Genomic DNA, 26,179 nt, shown 5'->3' with positions numbered 1-26,179 from the left:
CAACTGAAAAGCTGCTCAGTGGTGACGACAGTTTGGGAATTTAGAGTCGGACCAAATCGGCTGTCGGTCAAATCTGATCTTAACAGTGTCGGTTTTCTGTTTGTGGCAAAGTAAGAAGTAAAAACGCTCAAATGGCTTGAGCGTCTCCTACAGCTGTCAGAGTCGTTGCTTAGCAACAGCGTCTCAGCGGGGTGATAGTGTTTGTGAAGAACCCGTGATGTTATGGTGAAATAACAGCACAGTTAGAGCTTCTCAACCAATCAGCTCAAGTTGCCGGAACTGACTGTTGTGGAATTTTCTATAGATTATGTTTTCTGAAAAATAAATAACTTGTACTAAATGGCCATTTTGCCTGTTAATTAAATACATGAAGAGTGACTGTTACTGAGAACTGTATGCTTAGGTTTCATCATGCAAATAATAATATACTTAATTTATAAAACTTGATATGGCTTAATGTCTCTGCTACTTCTGGAATCTGAGAACAGGTCAGTAAACGTGGAACGAACCTTTGGATATCCCCTTTGGGAGCCTGAGTACACAGGAATTACTTTATTTATAACAGTGATTCAGTGTTTCCTCCTCTTGTTGCACAAGTTCACAGTCATGATTCACCAGTCAGAACGCTACTGAGTATTTATAGGCCAATCTATTGCATAACTAGTAATCAGTAACCATTTAACGTGTCCAACCATCAGGAAGACCCGTGGTTATAAAGTGTCTTTCAGACTAATCAGTAGTTCCAGGTGTTTCAGGGTCTTCTGCTGCTGAGCGTGGTCTCTGAGCCAGACTGTACACCTCCTCCCCCACTGGACCTGGTTGAGAGGACACACTGATGTCAGAGAGGACAAAATGGGCTATGACCAAGGACTCCTAATGAACTAATACAGTAGAGACAACCCACAGGCCACACTGTCTATGGTTGTCATGCAAGCACAGCTAAGGGACTTTCCCTGTGTGGTAGATCAAACATGAAACCATGACCTAACCTGAAGAATGGTCACTCCAGGAACTCCAGAAAATTCCAGGAACTCAAGGAAAAGTTTCCTTTCTTTGGTTTTATACTTGAATTAGCTCTCATGAGCGTACTCGGCACATGGAGTCACTGCCTGTGCCTCTAGCTAATCACATTAACATCTAATCCTCACCAGTTACATCCTTGTTAGTGCTTACAGGTTCCTTCTCATAAACAGTTCCTGACCAGTGCCCCTAGTGGTTCCTACCTGAAAGCTGTCTTTGTCCCTATCACTCCCATTTATTATTTCATAAACCCCCCCTATGAAGGTAAAAGACAAAGATGACAGCCAGCAACAAGATACATGTAGGCAAGCAAAGATATGAAGAGTCAGAATCTATGTGATGCCACTATCTAAGGTGGTTAAGAAGGTGTTGCTAGGTGGGTGCTGTGGCATCCTACTTTGTTCCTAAGATGTTGCTAGTTGGTTTCAATGCTGTTAAATCCACTGCTACCTAAAATCTCTTGACACCGCAAATCCATCCAAAGCTACCTTAAATCCACTGCTACCATAAATCTCCTGCTTACTTAATCCGCTGCTACCTTAAATCCACTGCCACCTTAAAACCAGCTCCTTTAATAATTGCTACCTTATATCCATCACGCCTATAAATCCAATGCTACCTTAAATTATCTGGTACCTTATATCCACCACTCCTATAAATCCAAGGCCTCCCTAAATCCACTGCTACCTTAAATTACCTGGTACCTTACATACGCGACTACCTTAAATCCACTGCTACCTTAATTCCACATGCCTTAAATACACTGTTATCTTAAATGTACTTCTACCTAAAATCCACTGCTGCCACAACTGATTGCTACCTTAAATCCACTGTTGTTCTTCAAAGACAATTTGTCAAATAAATTGCCTATAATCTGTACCTGCTCATGGAAAAACATGTATCCATTGTCTTACACTTATGGAATATGAGAACCTGTCAACACATGCAGAGACATCCTCTGGATACCCTTTTAAAAGCTTGAGTCTCCAAGCTGTTTTTCAATTACTCAAACATTTAGCCAATGGTAACAAAAAAATTCAGGAGCACATAATAGTTTTCTTCCTTTTTTAGACACCAAGTGCCTCCCTTCTTGGGCAAGGTAGGGAAGTAGCAAAAACACTGCACATTCTGAACAGGCTTTTGGGAAACTCTTACCATTATTTTGCCTCTTGTTGGCTGGATTTTGGAGTAATGAATATGTGAACTCATTTTGAAGACCTATGAACAAAACAATATTTAAAAATGCTTCAAACTATTTTACAAATTGTGAAAGACATAAGCAACCAAAACCATGCATATTCTTTACAGACTAGTTTAGAACTCTTACTATTATTTTGCAGTCTGTTGGCTGGATCCTGGATTTCTGAATATGTGAGCTCATTTTGAAGACCTGTAAACACAACAAGGTTCAAGTTACTCAAGTAAAATACTCCTAAGAAAGAGATTCACTATATGGCCAAAGGTGTGTGGACACCCCTCCTAATTATTCAGCTCAGGGGTTTCAGCCACACTCATTCCTAACTTGTATATAATCAAGCACATAGCATTGTGATCTCCTTAGACAAACATCCACAGTAAATTGGGTCATACTAAGTTCGGTTTCTGTGAAATGGAATTTTCCAGGAACAACAACAGCACAGATATGAAGTGGTAGATTGCGCAAGCTCCAGCCAGTCTCTGAGAGCAACATAAACACACAAACTGTGTGCTGGGAGTTTCATGGATGGGTTTCATGTCCAAGCAGCTACACACAAGCACAAGATCACTATGTGCAATGCCAAGTGTCGGCTGGAGTGGTGAGAAGCACTGCCACTAGATTCTGGTATACAGGAATTGTGCTCTCTGTCTGTCAGTCTGATGGACTAATCAAGGTTTGGTGGATGCCAGGAGAACATTACCTACCAGAATGCGCAGAGCCAACACTAAAGTTTGGTGGAGGAGGGATAATGGGCTGGGGCTGTTTTTCAGGGTTTGGGCTCTTTAATTCCATTGAAGGTTGATGTTAATGTTACAGAAACAAATACATTATGGACAATGATTTACTTCCAGCTTTGTGTCAGCAGGTTGGGGAAGAGCCTTTCCTGTTCCAGCATGACTGAGTCCCTGTGTACAAAGCAGCTCCATAAAGACATGGTTTGATTAGGTTGGTGTGGAGGAACTCCAGTGGCCTGCACAGAGCCTTGACCTCAACCCTACCGAACACGTTTGGGATGAATTGGAACATTGACTGTAAGCCAATTGTCTCTTCCAACATCAATGTCTGACCTCACAAATGTTCTTCTGACTGAATGGACACAAATTCCTACAGACGCTCTCCACAATCTTCTGAAAAGCCTTTCCAAAGGAGTGGAGACACAAATGAGGGTAACTCCATGTTAATGTCAATGATCTTGGAATGGGATGTCCAACAAGCTCATATAGACATGATGGTTAGATCTCCACATACTTTTGACCATATAGCATATAAGCAACCAAAATAACTACTAGCATCGTTCTCCTACCTGTGGGTACTGGGTCTGGATGATTTGCAAGGTAGTATATACTTTCTTTATTCCTCTCTTTTATCAGTATACCTAAAAAAGTTGTATATAGTCAATATTTCATTCAGACGTTATGTCAAGTAAAAGCAGTTTTTATGTTATTTTTTTATCATTGGCCTATAAATGAACTGTGCTTTGAACATCTTTGTGTATCTACCTGTTTGTGCCTTACGAGAAGCGTCATGATCAATGGAAGCGTAGACGTGATCTGCCGTTTCAGTGCCCTCTGCTGAAACATGGAAAGAGGGAAAGTTATCCTACAGCGCTGTTCACAGGTTACAGTGGTAGCTAATTAATATGAATAGGATATGAAAGACACAGGATCCTCACCGTCCTTCTTTAAAAACCACTTTCTTGTGGAAACTAAAGTCAGCACTAGCAGAAGAACCACACTTCCCACAACTATGAGTATGATCCAGTACCCTGGAAAGGTAAGTACGGATTTTTTATTTTCTCTTTCCAAAAGAAACGCAAGCCTAGCTTTCAAGTCCAGGCTTTGGATAATTACATTTTTCAGCTGCATTTCATTTCACATTTGCCCTGACACCCTGTAAAATAATAGCAATTTACATCATATGAAGACCTGCCAATGATCAGAACGCCACCCATACAGGTACGTAGGTGTGACTACTTCATTTCAAATATTTCACAGACTTTGAGTGCAGTTTTGAATTTTGCATGGGATATTTGATGGATGGAGTTGGAGTTCACATTTACCTTAACTTCAAGCCAATTTCTATAAATACAGTAAAGAAATCCAACTGAGAGTAAGATCTACCAGGATTAGCTTTATTGGACTCTGAAGTGATACTGTAGTGGAGCAGGTCTTTGCTGTGGAACTCTTGAATGAATCCTTAAATCTAGAGCACATGTGTCAAACTCAAGGCCCGCGGGCCAAATGTGGCCTGCTGTGTCATTTGATGTGGCCCGCAAGAGCTTAAAAGATCTGATTGACTGCAATCTAGTGGCTTAATGCCGTCGCTTCATGGGTAACATAATCGGCATGAATTGTGGGAAATGGAGTTTATGGTCAATGCACACTTTTAGACTTAATTATTAATTATTCCGCCACTAATTCTAAAGCGTGCATTGACCTTAAACTACATTTCCCACAATTCATGCCGATTATGTTACCCGTGAAGCGACGGCATTAAGCCACTAGCCCTTTCAGCTTTTGAGTTAATTAATGTCGTAACTTGTGTTTGATGATATTTTTCTTTATTCACTTGGATAGTTTGATCGTTGATTGATGGAGTAATAGGAGTTTCTTAATCTGACAAATTAACAGGATTTATGTTAACAGAGCAACAAGCAAACATATTTTTACATTTATGCAAATATTTCTAAGTTGAATAAGTAATAAATTCAGAGTTATTTAACATTAAGGACCACTTACATTTATTCTACATTACATTTGGTTACATTTAGTTACATTTATACTGTCTTACAGTTACATCTGGCCCTTTGAGGGCAACCATTATGCTGATGTGGCCCTCTGTGAAAATGAGTTTGACACCTGATCTAGAGTAATTTTGAGATGAATTAGGGAGGATTGAAGGAGGCTGAAAGAAAACATGCCCTGTGTGCAAGTGTTATCAAATAACTTCTCAAAATAAAGACTATCCAAGGAACGAACAAGTTCAGAAAAGCAGGGCAGCTTGTTACTCATGTAAACTCCTTTTTAAAAACATTTTAATCGTAGGCCCATCTTGAGATAAATACAGCAAATTGAGCCAAATGGCAAGTTTGTGATGAGTTACAACATATGGCACCAGACTACAGACAACATGAATCCGTCTATATTCAAAAAGTAATAATTCATTAAATAATAAAAATTAAAGGTACTAATGTTTCTTCATCCTCACCACTTATTTTGTTTTCTGCTGATCTAGCGTCACATTTATCCTGATTTGTCATGGCTGGACCTGCAGGGGCAGAAGCAGCGGCTATTAGACTCAAGACGGTGTTGGAATAAGTGTAAAAAGACACACCCGCATTTTATCAACCACAATGTATTATAAAAACAAGTGTACAGTACAAATTCAATTACAAACGTCTTTTTTCCCAAACACCACACAGATCCTCCTGATTCAGGATCATTTGAGAATTGTTTTATTTTCTTTTGTTTTTTTCACTATTTTCAGTGATCGCTATGTAGACATGGAGTCCGTTGACATGAATCAATTTACATGTCGTGTAGCTTTAAAAACATCAACACAGGGCCTGTAGAAGTGAGGAGAACAGGTAGGGTTTGTTCCTCACCTGATGTCACTGTGAGACACACCACTGCAGTGCTGTTACAGTAGTACAACCCAGCGTGGAAGGATGAGACACGTGTGATCATCAGAGACCGGTTGATGCTTGTGTGGTAAAATTTATGGGTATCATTGATGTGCTTGGTTGTCCTCCCTCCATCCTCTATTGTGAGAATATCCTCTCTTCTTCCAGCTCTGTCTCTGCTCCAGATCACTGGGCCTTTACTCATCTCATCACACTTCAGAGTCACTGTGCTGCCGTTTTTGACGCTTTTATATTTAATTTCTGTGCAATGAGAATAAACAGGGGTGGTTTAAACAATTGTCCCTTACTTTTTACCCCACTTCAAATTTACACACAAATGAACAAAAGAGGACACAGTCATAAGGATGAACATAGGTTTAAAGACTAAAGTCGTAAAGAACTGGCATCTCTCCCTCCAGGACAGCTGGAACTACAGCCAACACTGCTGCCTCAGACTCCAACTTCCAGAACCCCCCACTGCCTCATGTGACTCAGGACTCCAATAGACCAACCTATCAGCGCTCATCCTCACCAGACACCTGTTCCTCATTACTTGCCTGTTAGTTTATTATATAAGCCCAGGCTTTTGTTTTGGGTTGTTGTGAAGTATTGTCTCATTATAAGCATACTGAGTTGCCTTGCCTTGCCTTGCCTTGCCTTGCCTTGCCTTGCCTTGTCCCACCCTGCCCCGCCCTGCCCCACCCTGCCCCACCCTGCCCTGTTTTTCTAGCCTGACCTTGATTTTCTTTGCCTTGTTGTGTTTTTTTATTTCTTTGCTCTAGTTTTTCGATCATGTTTTTGGATCATCCTCTTCTTGTTAAAGATCTCATCTGCGGCCGTTTCCGTCTGCCACCATCGCAGGAACAGTGAACGAATATTCCAACACCACGTTCACAACATTCAATTGGTACCTTGTTGCAAAGCTGGTGTTGACAATTGCAGTTTCAAGATGTCTAAGATAAGAAGTAACATGCTTGTTGCAGTGCTGTGGTTCAGTTTTGGCCCATTAATGCTCTGTAAAACCAAGCTAGAGCATTCAAGCAGCTCCACCTTCTTTAGAACCAGTCAAGTTAAGTTTATTTAAGTTGTGTGTTTGGGGTCATTGTCTTGTTAAAAGGTCCATCTTCTCCCCAGATTCGGTTTCTTGGTGGAAGAGAATTAAATTCTCTTCTGATATCCTCTTTCACATCCCTTCTTTCAGGTTTCCTTCGTTCTCTGATGTGTAATGCCTCTGTACCATTTGCTCCATATCATGATATGACCATCGTATCTCTTACTTTCCTGACCATCTAGCCCAGAGACGATTGGTTGTGGTTCCATGAGCATTCAATTAAATCAGTTTTAAAGCCTTTGGCTCTGCAGCTTTTAACCTTCCTGTTTTATTAATAATGGTCTCCCTGGAAGCTCCTTCACCATGATCATGTGTTTGATCAAGTTATCCCAAACATGCCATGTCTTTATCACACCAAGGGCAATGCACCCAATTTAACAGCATTAATATCTAGAACTTACTTTATTTTTACATAACATTTGCATATACACTCTCTGGTCACTTTATTAGGTACACCTTGCTAGTAAAAGGTCGGACCCCCTTTTGCCTTCAGAACTGCTTTAATTCTTCGTGCCACACTTTCAACAAGGTGTTGGAAAAGTTCCTCAGAGATTCTGGTTGGTTATTTGAGTTCCTGTTGCCTTTCTATCATATGGAACCAGTCTGCCCATTCTCCTCTGACCTCTCACATCAACAAGGCATTTTCGTCCACACAACTGACCGCTCACTGGATATTTCCTCTTTCTCTGACCGTTCTCTGTAAACCCTAGAGATGGTTGTGTGTGAAAATCCCAGCAGATCAGCAGTTTCTGAAATACTCAGACCAGCCCGTCTGGCACCAACAACCACGCCACGTTCAAAGTCCCTTAAATCCCCTTTCTTCCCCGTTCTGATGCTCGGTCTGCACTTCAGCAAGTCGTCTTGACCACCTCTACACGCCTAAATGCAGGGAGTTGCAGCCGTGTGATTGGCTGATTAGCTATTTGTGTTAACAAGCAACTGAACAATAAAGTGGCCGGTGAGTGTGTGTGTATTTTAATTGTGTCTGAGGATTGAAGAGAATATATGCACTGGATGAATATTTAATATCAAAAAAGAATCTGAATACTTCCCAATGTAAAAAATATGCTTAATTGCAAAGCAAGCAATACTGTCTTATTCACAGCCTGAAAACTGAATTTTCATATTTTCGAATGCAGTGGTCACCAGTCCTGTGTAATGTCATTGTCGGGAAGCAGGCACAGGTCAGATCCAGTAAAGGCAGCAAGTAAAGACAGACAAACGTAAAGGGCAAAAACAAGCAAGTCCAAATACAGAAGATCAGATAAAATGACAAAATGAGCACATTGCTTTAAAATGATTGACCGCATATTCTCCTGTCCAGAACTAATGGTTTAGCCAACATGACTTACATGGCATGTAGTCCATCCCAACGTGACTTTTAAAGTGTGCTGTAATACATTTTAAATGCCTTTTAGTTGATGCCGCCAATCAAATATGGTTATGGTTAAATTATGTGTTATTTGTTGAATATATTTAGGTTTGTTTGGTAATAATAAATAATGAATGCATTCAATAAGTAGCGCTGAAGTGTATCAGTGTCTCTAGTCATATAGTTATAGGCCTAACAACAGTTATCGGCAAATTCCACTCTTAAATCTGCCAAGAAAAAAAGCACAAAGCATTTGATAGATATGTAATCAGTTTGACTCCAATGTAAATGCAGGTACATTGTCCTGCGTTGTCCCAAAATAATACTTTCAATATGTTTTAAAGTATGTCAAAGTGTAAGTATAAAAATATTCACTTTTCACATTAATACACTTTTTCCTCTTCTGTGGAACTTTATCAGCCACACCGTGTGCATTCAATCTCACTGGTGGTCCATTCCGATTCTTTGTCTTTGTCCATTGATTAATATCTGTAGAATATTTGGTGAACATGCACATGGAATGTGAGCTTTTGGTGAGTAACCATGTTTCCTATCACTGTATAAAAGAGGCTCCATGCACTATTACATGAATATGCTATGCTGCTTCGCTGCTATGTTACACTGCTGGGCTTCTTCGCTGCTACACTGTGCTGCTGGACTGCTGCACTACACCACTGGGATGCTTTGCTGTTATGCTGGGCTGCTATGCCGTGCCACTGGGGGACACAGGCTTTTTGGAAGCTATGCTGCTCGGCTGCCATGCTGAGAACACTGCACTGCTTGGGGCTAAGGTGCCAAGCTTACTCTTACTCATCTTTGCCAAAAGTCTTGACATTGGGTCCAAGGAAAGCAGCAACTAACAACAATGATGGCTTTGTATCTATGTCACTGTTAAATGAGCTTCTTGATCAACAAAAAAAAGAGAAAACTTTTATAGGAACTGCTAGAGCAGCACAAGAACTCATGTGGTGAGCTGTGGTTTCACTAATATGAGAATAGATCGTTTATTTAAGGACACTCCGGAAGTGAAAAACAGTCTTATCTACCATTCGGTGACGTGTTTGACTGCATTAAAATCGTTTGTCAGTAATATTGAAAGTGTCAGACTGAGCACAAACAAACGTGCCTTCAAAATCCCGGCGAAATCATATTCTGATTACTGGCATGCCGGATGAGAAGTTAGAGAGCTGGCAGGATTCTGTATCCAAAGTAAAATAGCTTGAAAGAACACACCATTTTGGATGGTATGATATGTGACGTCTGAGATCTGTTGTACTGAAACTTCCGCACTACGAAGACCAAGAATAAATATTGAAAAGATTCACTCAGGGGGGGACCAGTTACTACATGAAGGAGGATTACTCTGAATCCATGCATTTAAAGAGAAGTATTAGCACCTGTCAGTGTTTGGTATCATCCTAAAGTTCATTCATAAACTATGTGCAATGATTACTGTCAGGAATGTCAGCGACAGAAATATTACTAGGTTCCTCAACCATACGCCGATAACATTCTGACCACCTCCCTGTTTCTATGCTCATTGTCCATTTTATCAGCTCCACTTACTGTATAGCTGCACTCTGTAGTTCTACAGTTACAGACTGTAGTCCATCTGTTTCTCTGATACTCTGTTACCCTGTTCTTCAGTGGTCAGGACCCCCATGGACCCTCACAGAGCAGGTACTGTTTGGGTGGTGGATCATTCTCAGCACTGCAGTAACATTGACGTGGTGGTGTTGTGTTAGTGTGTGTTGTGCTGGTCTGAGTGGATCAGACACAGTGGTGCTGCAGTCCAAGACCCAATTATAGGGGGTTGCTAATCCCCAATCACTGAGCTTGTGACCAGCCTGGTGGGAATGACCTGTGGACATGGCATCCTCTGTTGATCTGTTTGAGCGGTATGCAAACTGGAGGGGATCCAGTGATGGTGGGAGTGTTGCTTTCAGATAAGAGAACCAGAGTATGTAGTCTATTAAAGACTGGATGCCCTTCCACATGCAGCACGTGTCGGAGTTGTTGAAGTGCTCTTCAACAGATAGTCTGTAGGCATGTTTGGTTATCCTAATGCGCCTCTTCAAATCTGCCCTGGCTGAGCTGTAAGCCTCAGCATCACCAGATCGATGAGACCTGATCAGGCAGATCTTAATGACCCAGGTGGGGGAGGGGGTATAGCTTATATGTGTCTGCCATGTTTGCGTAGATGTGATCTAAAGTTTTGTCTCCTCTGGTAGGACAAGAGATATTCTGATGGTATTTTGGCAGCACAGATTGCAAATTAGAGTGAATGAAGTCCCCTGCAGCAATAAAAAGTCCATCTGGGTGTGTAGTTTGTTGTTTGCTGCACTTGGTTCTTCCATAGGTAGCTTAGCATTAGCATCAGGAGGGATGCAGTCTGCGGTAACAATAACCGCTGTGTGCTCTCTCCGAAAATAGAAAGTATGAGACTTGATCATCAGACACTCTAAGTTAGCAGAGCACTGACTTCAGTTACAGTGGAGTCCATACACCATGATTTGTTTACATAAAGGCACAGACTCTGTCTGCTCTGAACGCACTGCATCCTGCCAGCTCCAGCGCTCTGTTCGGGAAATCCCAGTGACAATGATGTTACTCTCTGATTCATCTGTGTTCTAGTCCAGAGTTGCAGTTCATCCATTATTTTTTTGCCAAAGACCGAACATCAGCGAGGAAAATGCCTGGAATCAATGTCCAGTGCAGGTTAAGCCTTCCCCGCCTTTGTTTGTGATCTCGGTGCCTGATCTCAGGTTCACTCAGCTTGGGGAGCCGGCTACACAGTCCACAGCACCCTTGATATTTCCCAAGGGAATTCCAGATTGCTAAAAACTTGTTTAGGCAGGGAATAACAAGGTTCAGCAAGAACTGCTGGATATATAAGATGCTTGCTTTGTAGTTTGGGATGAAAAGAGTGGAAATCTAAAGACTAAAAACTACTAAAAAGTGAAATCCAGAGAGACGGTGAGGCTCACGCTGTGCACACAACATTAGAGGAAGTGAGTGACATAGTTAATAATCTCAAGCCCAGTTTGGCAGATTTTAATGAGCTAAGACCAGGGCTTCTACAGAAATGCTTCCAATACATCTCTGAGCCTTTATTTCACATTATCAACTAGTCTTAAACCTCAGGTATATTTCCTGACCAACTGAAATGGGCTAAAGTAATCCCAGTTTACAAATCAGATTATCCATGCATGTTCTCCAATTACAGGCAAATCTCTACCTCTTCTGGTCATTCTAAAGTTTTTTTTTAAAAATTGTCCAACCAACTAATGGCTTGCTTAAAAAATACTAACTGCTGTACCAACCAACATCAGTATGGATTCAGAGAAAAGCACTCCACATCTATGACTTTAATGCAGCTTTTTAAAGAAAAAAAAAACAATCAAAGGCATTTAAACATAATTAAATAAATATAAGAATCTTCATAGATTAATCCAAAGCATTTGATGCAGTTAGCCATTACACTACTATTACAGAAACAAGACACAATTAGACTGGTTCAGAAGTAACTTATCAGATAGAAAACAGTGTGTCTCTTGGTCAATCTCCATCTTCAATCTGAAGACTATTTAATATGGAGTTCCCCAAGGGTCAATATTTGGACCTTTTCAAATGATTTTCAGCCATCTGCATATTTATATAATATAATAATATTATATATATAAACTCAGCTGGAAAAAAAACTTTACAGTACTGTTAAAAACATTGGCATCATCAGACAAATTAAGTATATGTATTAACTCAGCATGTACTTCTCAATCTGTATTGTACAGTTATACACTGAGCGGCCACTTTTTTAGGTGAACCACTTTCAGGTCAAAGAACTCAACAGGCCCATAAAAGGATATGAAAATCTGACATCTGAAAATGAGGCTAGGAGTGCAAGCAAGGGTGTGGTGGAGTGTGATGAGGTGTGATGAGGTGCACAAGTGTTTAAGTATCTGTGCTTTTTTAGAGTGGGTCTGTCACTTAACACATTTCACTCACAATTACATTTCTTATCACTACGTTTTCTAACCAGGCGGGCTACTCTGAATCATGCTTTTACGCATCTCATTAAATGGTTAGCAAATCCGATTGTTACTGTCAGAACAGCTGTTTGAGAGATGATTAATAAAACAAAAACACAGTACACACACACACACACACACACACACACACACACACACACGTTATCAGAAGAAACCCTGTATTTCGTAAATGGTACCTTTACAGGAAGAAGCAAAAAGCCTGCTTTACTTTTAGGGTAAGTCAGTGGAACCAGACGGTTTCCCAAGTAATTGTGAGCCATTTCTTTTGGTATATGTAGTGTATATTAGGTTCAGTTCAGTTGCTTGTTAACACAAATAGCTAACCAGCCAATCACACGGCCACAACTCACTGCATTTAGGCATGTAGAGGTGGTCAAGGCAACTTGCTGAAGTGCAGACCGAGCATCAGAACGGGGAAGAAAGGGGATTTAAGGGACTTTGAACGTGGCGTGGTTGTTGGTGCCAGACGGGCTGGTCTGAGTATTTCAGAAACTGCTGATCTGCTGGGATTTTCACGCTCAACCATCTCTAGGGTTCACAGAGAACGGTCCGAAAAAAGGAAATATCCAGTGAGCGGTCAGTTGTGTGGATGAAAATGCCTTGTTGATGTGAGAGGTCAGAGGAGAATGGGCAGACTGGTTCCAGATGATAGAAAGGCAACAGGAACTCAAATAACCAACCAGAATCTCTGAGGAACATTTCCAACACCTTGTTGAAAGTCTGCCATGAAGAATTGAGGCAGTTCTGAAGGTAAAAGGTGGTCCAACCTTTTACTAGCACCTAATAAAGTGGCCAGTGAGTGTATATCATTACTGGGCTAGTACCGAAGTTACCTCATAGGACGATTGATCTCTGCAGTTATTGATCAGCAGAGCGTTGGTGACTTTTACGCTCTACGCTCCTCAGAACTTGGTGACCCTCTCTGTAACTTAGCAGGGTCTGACGCTTTGTGGCTGAATTCCTGTGGTTTCTAAACACTTCCATTTAAATAACGCCACTCACTAATATATAGGAGGGACTTGTTGCAGTGGTGGCCTCCTCTTACAGCACCACACTTGAATTCAGTGAGCTCTTCAGAGCGACCCGTTCACTAATGTCTGTAAAGCCAGGCTGGGTGCGTGAGTTTATACACCTGTGGCAATGAGTCTGCATAGAACACCTGAATTCAATAATTATGGACAAAATATTGGGACACAGTATATATTATACATATTATAATTACATTGTATACATATTACCTGTGTCTGTACTTGTTCGTAATTTGCATGCACAAGTGTAAGAGATGATTGTGCATGTAACTAGCACCATGGAAGTGTGGTCAATAACGTGGCAGTTCACATCACCATGGAAACGCATCTTAATTATTTAGTAAAGTCTTTTCCAATTGATGCAGCTTTGTTTAAAACAACACAATAACTGAGTTTTTGGCCTCCTTAGTTGGCATTCTCTCTGTAGCAGAATAAATGTGGCAATGCCGTTGAAGTCCCACTACTAATGAAGACCAACAGATTAAGATCATCAAGTTACTCTTCTACCGTGTGTTTAAAGGTTAAATCCTAAAACCTTAATCTCTCTGGCTGCAGATGAGGAATACAGTCACAGTGGAAACTGTCAGAGAAGAGAGATTTACTTACGGCCTTCGGCAGCAGGTCTGTCCCCATAGAAGAGGAGAGAAAGTGAGAACAGGAGGATCTTCATCATTTTCATCTTCAGACTGGCTCACCACAGGCGACAGCTTTCTCCTGGTTCTACCTGCAATATCATGAATCTGATGAGCTAAGCTGTTTTTGTGGCACTTCCGCTGTTAACATTAAGTCTATTCAGCGCCACTGCTGCCTGTTTAAAGTGTGAATTTTTTTCTTCTGTGGTTTAAAGAAGGAACTGCTTCTGCTTTTCGCGGAGCAGTTGAGTGTGTGTCATAGAAGACGGACTGCATGTCAGCACTATAAACAGTATGTAGCAGAGGGAATACATTTATTTCACATTGGCGTTAGAAGAACACGGGTTTGGATACAGATTATTTTATTCGATTCACAGCACATCCAGTTTAATCTGATTTAATATAATAAAATGAGCATTTAGATAAATCGGTTCCTGGATGGCAACTACAGTTAATGCTGGCATTCATCAAGGAAAGATCTTCTGAGGTGCCTAAGACTTCTATGCAGTACCTTAGCATGTACACCAAAACATGATGACCACTTGCTGGATCACACCGGGTCCAGCACATCCAACAGATGCTCCATTGGGTTGAGATATGGGGAAATTTTAAGGGGCAGTCGTGGGCTGGAAATTAGGGAACTGGCCCTGTGACTGGACGGTCGCCGGTTTGATCCCCAGAGCCAAGAGTACATGACTGAGGTGTCCTTGAGCAAGACACCTAACCCCCAACTGCTCTCCAGGCACTGTGGATAGGGCTGCCCACCGCTCCAGGCAAGTGGGCTCACTGCCCTTAGTGTGTGTGTATTCACTAGTGTGTATGTGGTGCTTCACTTCACTGATGGGTGAAATGTGGAGGTGGAATTTCCCCGTTTGTGGGACTAATAAGGGTCACTTAATCTGAATTTAAAAGCCAGGCACTTTCTGCTGAGGGAGGTCACTGCCATCAGGGAATAGCATTACCATTAAGGGGCGTTCCTGGTTCACAACGTTTAGGTCAGTACATGAATTCTTTGTACAGGCACATGCAAAAGTCTTTGTTGATTTTCTTTTGTAAATGCGTTAACTTCCAGTTCGCCTACTCACATGCAGTGGACAGGAGTCAGCATGGGCAATTTGTCCGGTCTGCAGCTACGCAGAACCCTGAATGATCCTGAACCCTGAATCATTCAAAATTTGTGCCACCGTGGTTCTTCTGTTGGTTTGGACCAGGCGTGACAGCCGTCATTGCCCTTGTGCATCAATGAGCCTTAGGTGCCCAATACCCTGGTTTGTGGTTTGTCCACTGTCAGCAGCTGCTCACCACTAGTGACCGATAGCTTCCCACAAGACTTGCTGTTTCTGGGGTCCTTCGAATCAGTTCTCCTAAAAATGTAGCCAGTCACTGCAAAGCTGCTACTAGGTTAATTATATGCTAATATGTCTGTCACAAGCTTCAGGTAAATTGAGTCTAAAACAAAAAGATCATATTCAAATTACTGTAGCTTCATGCTTAACTATTAAAACTATTAATAAACCTTGGGGCAGCTAGCAGAAGTTAGCATTGTCATAGAGATGAGATATTTACTATATATAGTGGTGTTAGCATAGAAGGAGAAGACACAGGAAACAGAGTGCTGGTCATGAGTGCTATATACAGAAGACCAGCAATATGTGTGTGTGTGTGTATACACACACACTAACCAGCCACTTTATTAGGTACACCTTGCTAGTAAAAGGTTGGACCCCCTTTTACCTTCAGAACTGTCTTAATTCTTTGTGCCACACTTTCAACAAGGTGTTGGAAACGTTCCTCAGAGATTCTGGTTGGTTATTTGAGTTCCTGCTGCCTTTCTATCATCTGGAACCAGTCTGCCCATTCTCCTCTGACCTCTCACATCAACAAGGCATTTTCGGCCACACAACTGACCGCTCACTGGATATTTCCTCTTTTTCGGACCGTTCTCTGTGAACCCTAGAGATGGTTGTGTGTGAAAATCCCAGCAGATCAGCAGTTTCTGAAATACTCAGACCAGCCCGTCTGGCACCAACAACCACGAGTAGCCCACCTGGTTAGAAAACGTAGTGATTAGAAATGTAAATGTGAGTGAAAGTAAAATGTATTAAGTGACAGAACCACTCGAGTAAAACTCAGATACTTAAAAATTTTACTTAAGTCCTCCTCACCTTCATTAAGACATGTGTGCACCTCATCACACTCCACCACACCCTCGCTTTCACACCTAGCCTCATTTTCACACGTCATATCCTTTCATGGGACTGTCGGGTTCTTTGGCCTGAATGTGGTTCACAGAAAGACACCGATGTTTGTGTTTTAGTCGAACGAAGGGCACAGCCACTGTCTTTTGATGTTTGCTCAGTGTGCTGTGTACAGGGGTATGCAGAAGTCTGGGCCCCCCTGGAGTGTTTTGTTGATTTCTAACTGAAAATAAGTTGCTCACTTCTGCACATTTCAGTACAGAATTAGTGTTTAATTACTGGTGTTCTCAATATGTTAAACTCAGCAAAGACGTAGTGTATACGGAACAGAATGTAATGTATATAGCACTATAATTAGTGTAAACATGCCAAATTTCAGTGTGCTGAAAAAAACATGTCACTTGGCCAGGGGCATCTGAAATTTTGCCTACAAGTGTATCTGTGTGCATGTAATGACCTGTGAAAGCTATTTATGACCCCCTAGAAGAGAAAACAGGAAATGGATAGATGTCTTTACCCCTCTATTACCCTGTGAGGTGCTTTCAAGCAGAAACAAACTCATCATTTTTGCTTCTGTTTAGCTAAAAAGGGGAAACTGACCATGCAGAGATGAAGTCAGAAACATATACAGACATCATCACAGCCAAAACAAAACATCCCAAAATGTCCAAAATGTTATTTTTACAGGAGAAAGAAAAAAAACTTAACAAACTTAACAAACATTTTTGCACAAGTAATTTTGGATCGTTTCTGTTGGTCCGTTCATCATGAAATCTCCACACAATGTAAAGGATAACCGTAAAAAAGCGACTAACGTGTGGCTTCGTGGCCCACATAGTAGTTTCATAGTAGTTATTGAGTAACGGTGTCATACAGTGGTTCCCAAACTGGTGAGCATGCCCCCATGGGTGGTACGTCGAATTATTTTGGGGGGTACGTCAAAAAATTCTTTATTTAATTGAAAGGAGGAGCATCATTTATAAAACTTTATTTTGAAGAGTGAATAGTGAGTCTCAGGACCTGTTATGTATCCCTCATTTTAGTCCTGTCTTCTAGTCATGTTCTTTTGTTTGTTGTTTTTCTTGCTCCATCCCTTTGTTGACAGAAAAAAGTTGTTTACCTCTGTGCTGCATCACCTCATCTTTTAACAACACCCTGTAAGTGTTTGGGAACTGAAGAGACACTGCTGTAGTGTTGAAAGGGAAATGGTTTCCTGTTCTTGTATTTTAAGCAGATATTTCAGGGTCTCCTTTGTCATATTTGTTTATTTCATAATGCACCAAATGTTTTCAGTGGTGACCAGTCTGGACAGCAGGCAGGTCAGTTTAGCGCCTGGACTCTTTTAATGCAGAGCAATGCTGTTGTACTACATGCAGAATGTGGTGTGACATTGTCTTTCTGAACTAATCAAGGCCTTCCCTGAAAAAGACGTCATCTAGATGGCAGCACATGTTGACGAAACATGTATATATCATTCAGCGTTAATGGTGCCTTCACAGATGTAGACGTCACCCACACCATGTGCACTTAAGCGCTACCATACCTTTACAGATGCTGGCTTTTGAACTGTGTGCTGATAAGTTGGATGATATTTAGCCCAGAGGACACAGTGATTCTCTAAAAAAGAATCTCAAATTTTGATTAATCAGACCACCGCACACTTTTCCACTTCCCCTCAGTCCATTTTAAAAGAGCTTGGGCCCAGAGAAGGTGGCAGTGTTTCTGGGTCCTGTTAATAGAGAGTATCTTTGCACAGTAGAGTTTTAAATTGCATTTGTGGATGCAGTGATGACCTGTTTTCACAGAGAGTGTTTTTGGAAGTGTTTCTGAGCCCATGAAGTGATTTTCACTACAGAATCATGTCTGCCTGAAAATCACAGCCAATTTTGTTTTTCAGCCACTTTCTCTCCAGATTCTCTGAATCTTTTAATGATATTATGTACCGTAGATGATGAAATCCTTTCTTCTTGAATTGTTGCACTATTTGATGGTGCAGTCTTTCACAGCATGAAAGACATCTTTACTTCTGAATGGCATGTGTTGCCATTTAATCACCAGGTGTTTTTTTAGCTTTAGACAAATTTATCAGTCTTTTTTTGCCCCCGTCCCAACTTTTTTGAAACGTGTTGGCATCAAATTAAAAATGGGCAAATATTTTTCAAAAAATAATAGTATTTCTCAATTTTGACATTTGATATGTTGTCTTTGTACCATTTCCAATTAAATACAGGGTTTAAATGATTTGCACGTTGCTGTGTTCTGTTTTTATTTGCATTTTGCAGAGCACCCCAACATTTCTAGAAGCGGGGTTGTGGATTCCTTCTTTAGTTTTCTAGTGTTTCTCATTTCAACGCCTTTAGTTCTTCTTGTGTGGTTTGTGATTATTCAGTTCTTGGTTTCTGGTTTGTTAACTTCTGTTATTTGTTATATTGGTTCTGTCACCATGTACTTTTGTGAACAATGCAGGAAGTGAGAGATTTGTTCCTTATATCTGACTTTTTAGACCGATGTTCAGATTTCAAGTTACAAGTGATCAAATTGACAACACATGAATGTATACGCTGACCAGGTAGGTGAAAAACTTAGCATACCTACCAATAATTGACTGGCTGATTAGCTAATAGAATGATCGGGCTATATTTCATAACAGCGTTTCACTTTGTTGTATATACAGCATGAACAGTAATGAACAAGCAAACTTTAGAAGTGATATACAGAGGTAAGTTTTAATTTCACATCTTTTAATGAAACAATCACTGTAAACTACAACATACAAAGGTTTCTGTATGTTTAAGCTGTAATATGTGGCTCTGCCTGATGTCTCTGGTGCGACAGGACAAGTAACTGAATACTAAACCTGCAGTTTAAGGAGTTAATATAACTAAATACAGACCATCACAAACGGATAATGACACTTATGACTGAAGCCCATTCGTTTTTTATTAATAAGTGTTCCAGAGATGGATGCTGGATTGAAGAAAACAGATGTGTTTAAATGTAAATGATGTGTACAAACATTTGCAAAGACAAGCAGCAGTAGACATCAAAAGTCTGACAAGGTCCAGAGGGAATTACTGGTTATGTTCGATAATAAAGAAGGAAGAAACCAACTTCACCCAGTATTAGCCTTTGTTAAAGTTACAGCTGAAGCTGTTATTCCTATTAAAGGTAATAATAAGATGTACCTAGCCGGTTAGTTTATTAGGGCAGGCGACAGAAACCAAATTGCTGTGGAGGCTATAACAACCACAAAAGATGATACTGTATTAAAAGGACATTGTAATGGTAACTAGTAGAAGTCTGCACTGTAGCGGATTCTCACTGGACCAACAGGCACTAATTCCTGATCACTGATTTTCAGTGTTGCAGGTGGGTAATCAGCAGGACAGGACGAAGAACACATGAAGAGAGAACCTTCAAATGAATGAGTAGCCTAAATAAAGTAGAACGATCACTAAATCTCACACACACATATATATATACACAGTGGGGCAAAAAAGTATTTAGCCACTGATTGTGCAAGTTCTCCTACTTAGAACAATGAGAGAGGTCTGCAATTTTCATAGCTACACTTCAACTATGAGAGACAATATGAGAAAAAAGAGAGGGACCTGATAAATGACCTGCAGAGAGCTGGGACCAAAGTAACAAAGGCTACCCTCAGTAACACATGACGCCGAGAGGGACTCAGATCCTGCAGTGCCAGGCGTGTCCCCCTGCTTAAGCCAGGACACGTCCAGGCCCGTCTGGAGTTTACCAGAGAGTATATGGATGATCCAGAAGAGGACTGGGAGAATATCATGTGGTCAGATTAAATCAAAATAGAACTTTTTGGTAAAAACTCAACTCGTCGTGTTTGGAGGAAGAAGAATGCTGAGTTGCATCTCAAGAACGCCATACCTACTGTGAAGCATGGGGGTGGAAACATCAGGCTTTGGAGCTGTTTTTCTGCAAAGGGGACAGGACGACTGATCCGTGTTAAGGGAAGAATGACCGGGGCCGTGTATCATGAGATTTTAAGCCAAAACCTCCTTCCATCAGTGAGAGCATAGAAGATGGAACGTGGCTGGGTCTTCCAGCATGACAATGATCCCAAACACACCGCTCGGGCAACGAAGGAGTGGCTCCGTAACAAGCATTTCAAGGTCCTGGAGTGGCCTAGCTGGTCTCCAGACCTCAACCCCATAGAAAATTTGTGGAGGGATTTGAAGGTCTGTGTTGCCCAGCGACAGCCCCAAAACATCACTGCTCTAGAGGAGATGTGCAGGAGGAATGGGCCAAAATACCAGCTACAGTGCAAACCTGGTGAAGACTTGCAGGAAACGTCTGACCTCTGTCATTGCCAATAAAGGTTATGTTACAAAGTACTGAGTTGAACTTTTGTTATTGACCAAATACTTATTTTCCACCATAATTTACAAATTACAAACTACAATGTGATTTCCTGGATTTTTTTTTCTCATTGTCTCTCATAGTTGAAGTGTAATTACAGACCTCTCATCTTTCTAAGTAGGAGAACTTGCACAATCAGTGGCTGACTAAATACTTTTTTGCTCCACTGTAAATATACACACAGTGATAACTGTAAAGCAGTTTAAATGAATATCATTCTAAAAACGTACGAAGCAGCTGATCCTGTGAACAACACTCAGTCTCATAGCTTACAGGGTAGCTTCAGTCCGACGGTCACAGCTGCCCAGCAAAATGCCAAAAATAACTGCTCTGTGGTTTAATTCCTGCTCTGTGTTTAATGGGAATGAATGGCGTTTGGTGAAGTTACTCACAGTGAGCCTGATGACCATGACTGCAGTGTTATTTCAGCAGAGTATACTGTGTTTGTGAATAGACTGTCAGATATTGGAAGGCCGTTCGCCTTCACGGAACTGCGGGCGGGAGCAGGATTAAATATTCTGGTTGCAGGCGGAAACGCGGCAAACGATTCTGATATTCTGCTGGAGAACGGCTGACAACACAGGCCTCTAGTAACAAGTATGAAAATGCTCTCAGAACCCTTCTTTAGAATTTAGAGCCACTGACCAACTGGAATTGACCAGAGGAATTGGAGCTCCGCATTTAACACAGCTGTGCAGTGACACACCCACATAAATCTACACTAGTGTACACTCAAGTTGTCCGGAACGGTGGGTAGCCCTATCCACGGAAGCAGTTGGGGGTTAGGTGCCCTGCTCAAGGGCACTTCAGTCATGTCCTGTTGAAACCTAGAAACACAACAACATTCATATTACTGAAGTGCTTCAATAGCCATGCTCTTAAAAAATGAAAATTAAAGAAAAGGGGTCATTTCTTTGGGTACTGGGTGTGGATTATATGCCAAATGAATTATAACTTCAAATCCTGTTTTAAATGTTCAGCCACATCGTCCTTAAATGATGGGCTATAGAACTGCATAAATAATTGTATAAATGAACTGAGTTTTGCGACGTATCTACCTTTTTACGCTTTATTAAAGGTGGCGTATTCAATGGTAGTGTAGACGTCGTCATACGGCATCTCACAGTCCTCTGTTAGAACATGGAAAGAGGCAGAGGTAATACGGCACTTCATACAGGCAGCAGTGGTCAGTAATCTGAAGCTAAAGCACAGACACTCCTCACCTTTCCTCTTTGAGAACCCCTTTCTTGTAGAAAGAGAAGCCAGTGCCAGCAGCAGAACCACACCTCCCACGACTAGGAGCGCTGTCCAGAGCCCTGAAACAGTGAGTACTGACTTTCACAGTGAACATTAGAGTTCAGCAGAACCTAACCTGACATTTAAAATCATTTAATAAATTCAATAAATCTTGTAATTCCTATAAACAACAGCAATTCTAATCATGTGCAGGCCTGACGGAGTGCAAAAGTCCAGAGAGGCTGAAAGGTAGTTATAATTTTCTGGATTGTTATCTTGAGACTACAAGTTACTTATCTTATGTTGAGATAACAAACACTGCTTCTTCATGAATGTTTTAACAGACAAGTTAACTCATTATCTCAAGATAAACTTATAGCAACTCAGGGCCTCTCTAGACTTCTCTAGCAGAGAGTAAACACCCTACACTATACCAATAAGAGTCCTTGGGCAAGACTCCTAACACCGCCTTCGCCCACCTGTGTAAAACAATCAAATTGTAAGTCGTTCTGGATAAGAGCGTCAGCCAAATGCCGTAAATGTAAATGTAAATGTAAATTACATCAAATATTACAAATAATCCTCACCAGTAGTTGAACTGGACATTGGTCTAACTATGACTGCTAGTTCAAATGTTAGTCATGATGTTTTACCCGACAATTAATTGCCATATTAATAATAATAATAATAATAATAATATTAGTTTAATAGTTGTGTTCATATCTGTTTCATTTTTGTTTCCATATTTTAGATTAACTTAGCCTAACTAAGACTGCACTCAGATTCTTGTGTGCATGTTAAAGTAGTTTGTATGCAACTTTCAATTATATCAAGCATAAATGATCCGACAGCCTCAGATTCAGTGAAGTCCGGAGGATGACGGAGGCTGTGTGAAAACATATTCTGAATGGACTGAAAGTATTTCCTTGTTCTCACCACTTGTTTTCAGTTCTGTTGTGTTGTCTTCTAACCTGGTATCACATTTATCCTGATTTCTCATGGCTGGACCTGCAGGTAAAGAGGCAGCGGCCATGACACAACATTTACTGCCATCAGTTAAAAAAATACAAAACACAAAAACACAAACATGTTTCCTAAACTTTTCCTCACAGTATCACACAGTAAAGGTACACCTGAGGTACACATCACACCTGATCAGGATTATTTAGCGTTCAGTATCGCTGTCGCTATTTACCTGAACGCTAAATAATCCTGATCGGGGGCGACGTGCGTGAACGTAGGGTACGGCTCTGGATGCTGAACGATCCCGATCGGGAACGACGTGCGTGAACGTAGGGTACGGCTCTGGATGCTGAACGATCCCGATCGGGGGCGTCGTGCGTGAACGTAGGGTACGGCTCTGGATGCTGAACGATCCCGATCGGGGGCGTCGTGCGTGAACGTAGGGTACGGCTCTGGATGCTGAACGATCCCGATCGTAATCCCGATTGTAATCAGGATTGTTGAGCGTTCAGAGCCGTAGCACATGTTTACACACAAAATATTTCATCTCCATGTTCAGTGGAGTTAAAAAAAACTACAGTATAATAACTGATAACACTGGGCTTTAAAACAGGGCCTGTAGAAGTGAGGAGAACAGGTAGGGTTTGTTCCTCACCTGATGTCACTGTGAGACACACCACTGCAGTGCTGTTACAGTAGTACAACCCAGCGTCGGAGGATGAGACACGTGTGATCATCAGAGAGCGGCTGATGCTTGTGTGGTAAAATTTAAGGGTATCATTGATGTGCTTGATTGTCCTCCCTCCATCCTCTATTGTGAGAATATCCTCTCTTCTTCCGGCTCTGTCTCTGCTCCAGATCACTGGGCCTTTGCTCATCTCACCACACTTCAGAGTCACTATGCTGCCGTTTTTGACGCTTTCATATTTCATTTCTGTCCAATAAAAATAAATAAATAACAGATACACAACAGCCCTTAGTGCAGAACCCCACCCCCCACACACACCTCCGCCACCACCACCACCACCACCGTATAGTGTTTAACATAAGTAAAAATGAAGGTGACTCGTCCTCTGCAGTGAACAGACTGAAATATGACATTTCCTAGTCTGATCGTCTGCGTCTGCTGGTCACCACGCAACTTCTGTTTATTTGCTGAGTTTAATGCACTGGAACAAAGGTGCCATAACTTCTGCACAGGCTGCATTTTATGCTTGTTTTCTTCCCCCAATACCGTCAAACCCAGTGAATAATCAGTGACTGTGTTAAAATGTGCAGTAGTGTGTCTCTGTAGAGGACGCGTTCACTTATTCACACTCGACTGGGGTGCACAGATTTTTGCACAGGACGGTGCATACAGGTCAGTGAAAGCTTTGAGGGAACAGAGAAGTACTCACGACTATTAGTGTCAGGTACGAGGAGGAGGAGGAGGAGGAGGAGGAGGATCTTCATAGTCTCCAGGCATGGGCAGCAGTGATGACCGGTGGAGCTCTGTTTACAGCGGCTCTGCCGAGGTCAGCGAGTTACAGCGTCCACAGCGCCACACGGCCTCATATCGTCTGTGGCTTCGCGGAGAAGCTGATATCGACCACACCTTAAAGACTCTGTACAGACCAGCCAGGATTTCCTGAAAGCACCTCAGCGCAGAGACGCTTCTTAAATAGCAGAGCGAGCATCACGACGACCGCTCTCTCTACAAGTCACAGGGGAGCTCCACCTAATATCCAGAACTTTTCCACAATAAATTACTTAAGATGTAAACAGAGTAATTCACTGTGGTGGTGATAGGAACCAGACGTCCACCTCTGAAAGCTCCTTCACAGAACGTCACTACATGAAATGTTATGAATTCACTGCCTGGCACATTGTTTTACAGCAGGTGGTCTAAACCCTATGTTTTTTAATGGAGGGGTACATGCAGGGCGCTGTGAGGCAAAATAGTCCCCAAAGAAAACTGATTATTATACTATTATTTCAGATTTTCCATCATCAACAGTCCAGAAGAGTCTCAGGAGACTCGTGTAGGTTCTCTGGTGGTTCTGGGTGGTGAATAAAATGTCTATATCTGTGTTGTAGTCATGGCGACGCCTGGTTCCTAAGTTTAAGTGACCCTTGTTAGTCCCACAAACGGGTAAATTTCACCTCCACATTTAACCCATCCGTGAAGTGAACCACCACATACACACTAGGGCAGTGAGCGGTGGGCAGCCCTAACCTGGGGAGCAGTTGGGGAGTTGGGTGTCTTGCTCAAGGACACCTCAGTCGAACCGGCGACCTTCCGGTCACGGGGCAGGTTCCCACGACTGCCCCACTCACCATCACTGTAAAGACATCTGAACCATTTCACACCGACCCGCTCTGAATCTCTCCATTTACACCTCAACACACTCACTTAACGGAGGAAAATTTGGAAAAATTCCCCTTCAATATGATCTTAACACTAAGGGGCTGTTACGGAACGGGGCCCAGACGGGTGAGCGAGGGTTTTGCTCCATTGTGCTGCTGTTACACAGCAAACCTGCACCAGCCCTCCACCTTTTAAAGCTTAGAAACGTCTGAAAAACGTCTCCGGGGCTTTTACACAATAACTGCACCTACAGACATAAAGCAGGTGGAAAGAAACGGCACTTCTGCGGAGCGGCCACTAGGTGGCGCCTCAGCACCACGCATACAGTAGGCGCACGTGTTATATTATAGTTATATTTATTCATTCGTTTATTCGTTAAGTTCGTTTAAACGCTGCTCGATGTTGTAATAGCCGTGTTATAAGCGCGGTATGAAGGTGTTTTCGCAGAGAAAAGCCGTTATAACGGACATTAACGTGCGCTGCACGCTGTACGGAGACACACCTACGGGTCACGTGGGCGCACATGTGCTAAAACGTGCAGGCCAGCTGGTGCACCGTCCGCATTTGTCTCCGTCCAATTCTTGCACCCCTCAGCTTCATGGCGTCATCATTTCTGTTATTTCCCTCGTGTCGTAGTTTTACAGCCTAGAATCAGCATTTCAATACAACACACACACACAGCAGCGGACTATGACGGAACGCATCAAAACCACCCCTCAAAAAAGCGCAGGTGACGTTTTTTATGCACAAACTTGTAGATTTATTTGCCACTTTGGTGAAGTTATCCTATATTAGAGCAGTTCTGAAAAGTCGAAGCTAATTTGATGGAGTTGGAAGTGAATTTGGGACTCATATAGTGTAACTAAAGCGTTTTTAGATGAGAATCGACGCAACAGGCGCCGCTTTATCGCGCGATTTTAAATCAGGCGGACGCGACACGTCCCCAAGGGGTCCTTGGGGTACGGGTTGTGCGGGGGGGGTTCAGAATCGCGCAGCACCGGAAGCGCCGCG

General features: G+C 41.9%; 1 protein-coding gene across 2 annotated transcripts; it reads right to left on the bottom strand.

The window, feature by feature from the left end:
• Positions 1–510: 510 nt before the first annotated feature.
• On the bottom strand, positions 511–14,155 carry LOC108410941. Of its 2 annotated transcripts, none has more exons than XM_017682274.2 (9): positions 14,007–14,155; positions 5,823–6,101; positions 5,426–5,485; positions 3,891–3,983; positions 3,718–3,789; positions 3,522–3,593; positions 2,348–2,410; positions 2,176–2,238; positions 511–815 (listed from the first exon to the last, which is right to left on the bottom strand). In XM_017682274.2, exons 1-9 carry the CDS (start codon positions 14,077–14,079, stop codon positions 730–732), a joined length of 861 nt encoding a protein of 286 aa, XP_017537763.1. In that variant the 5' UTR covers positions 14,080–14,155; the 3' UTR covers positions 511–729. The 2 variants fall into 2 exon arrangements, with proteins under 2 accessions (XP_017537763.1, XP_017537764.1); XM_017682275.2 differs by having other exon boundaries at positions 3,718–3,786.
• Between the last annotated feature and the right edge of the window lie 12,024 nt (positions 14,156–26,179).

The sequence above is a fragment of the Pygocentrus nattereri genome, chromosome 11, assembly GCF_015220715.1.
Source record: "Pygocentrus nattereri isolate fPygNat1 chromosome 11, fPygNat1.pri, whole genome shotgun sequence".
NCBI lineage: Eukaryota > Metazoa > Chordata > Actinopteri > Characiformes > Serrasalmidae > Pygocentrus > Pygocentrus nattereri.
The sequence above is the reverse complement of the archived record's forward strand: the minus strand, read 5'-3'. Positions and strand labels throughout refer to the sequence as shown.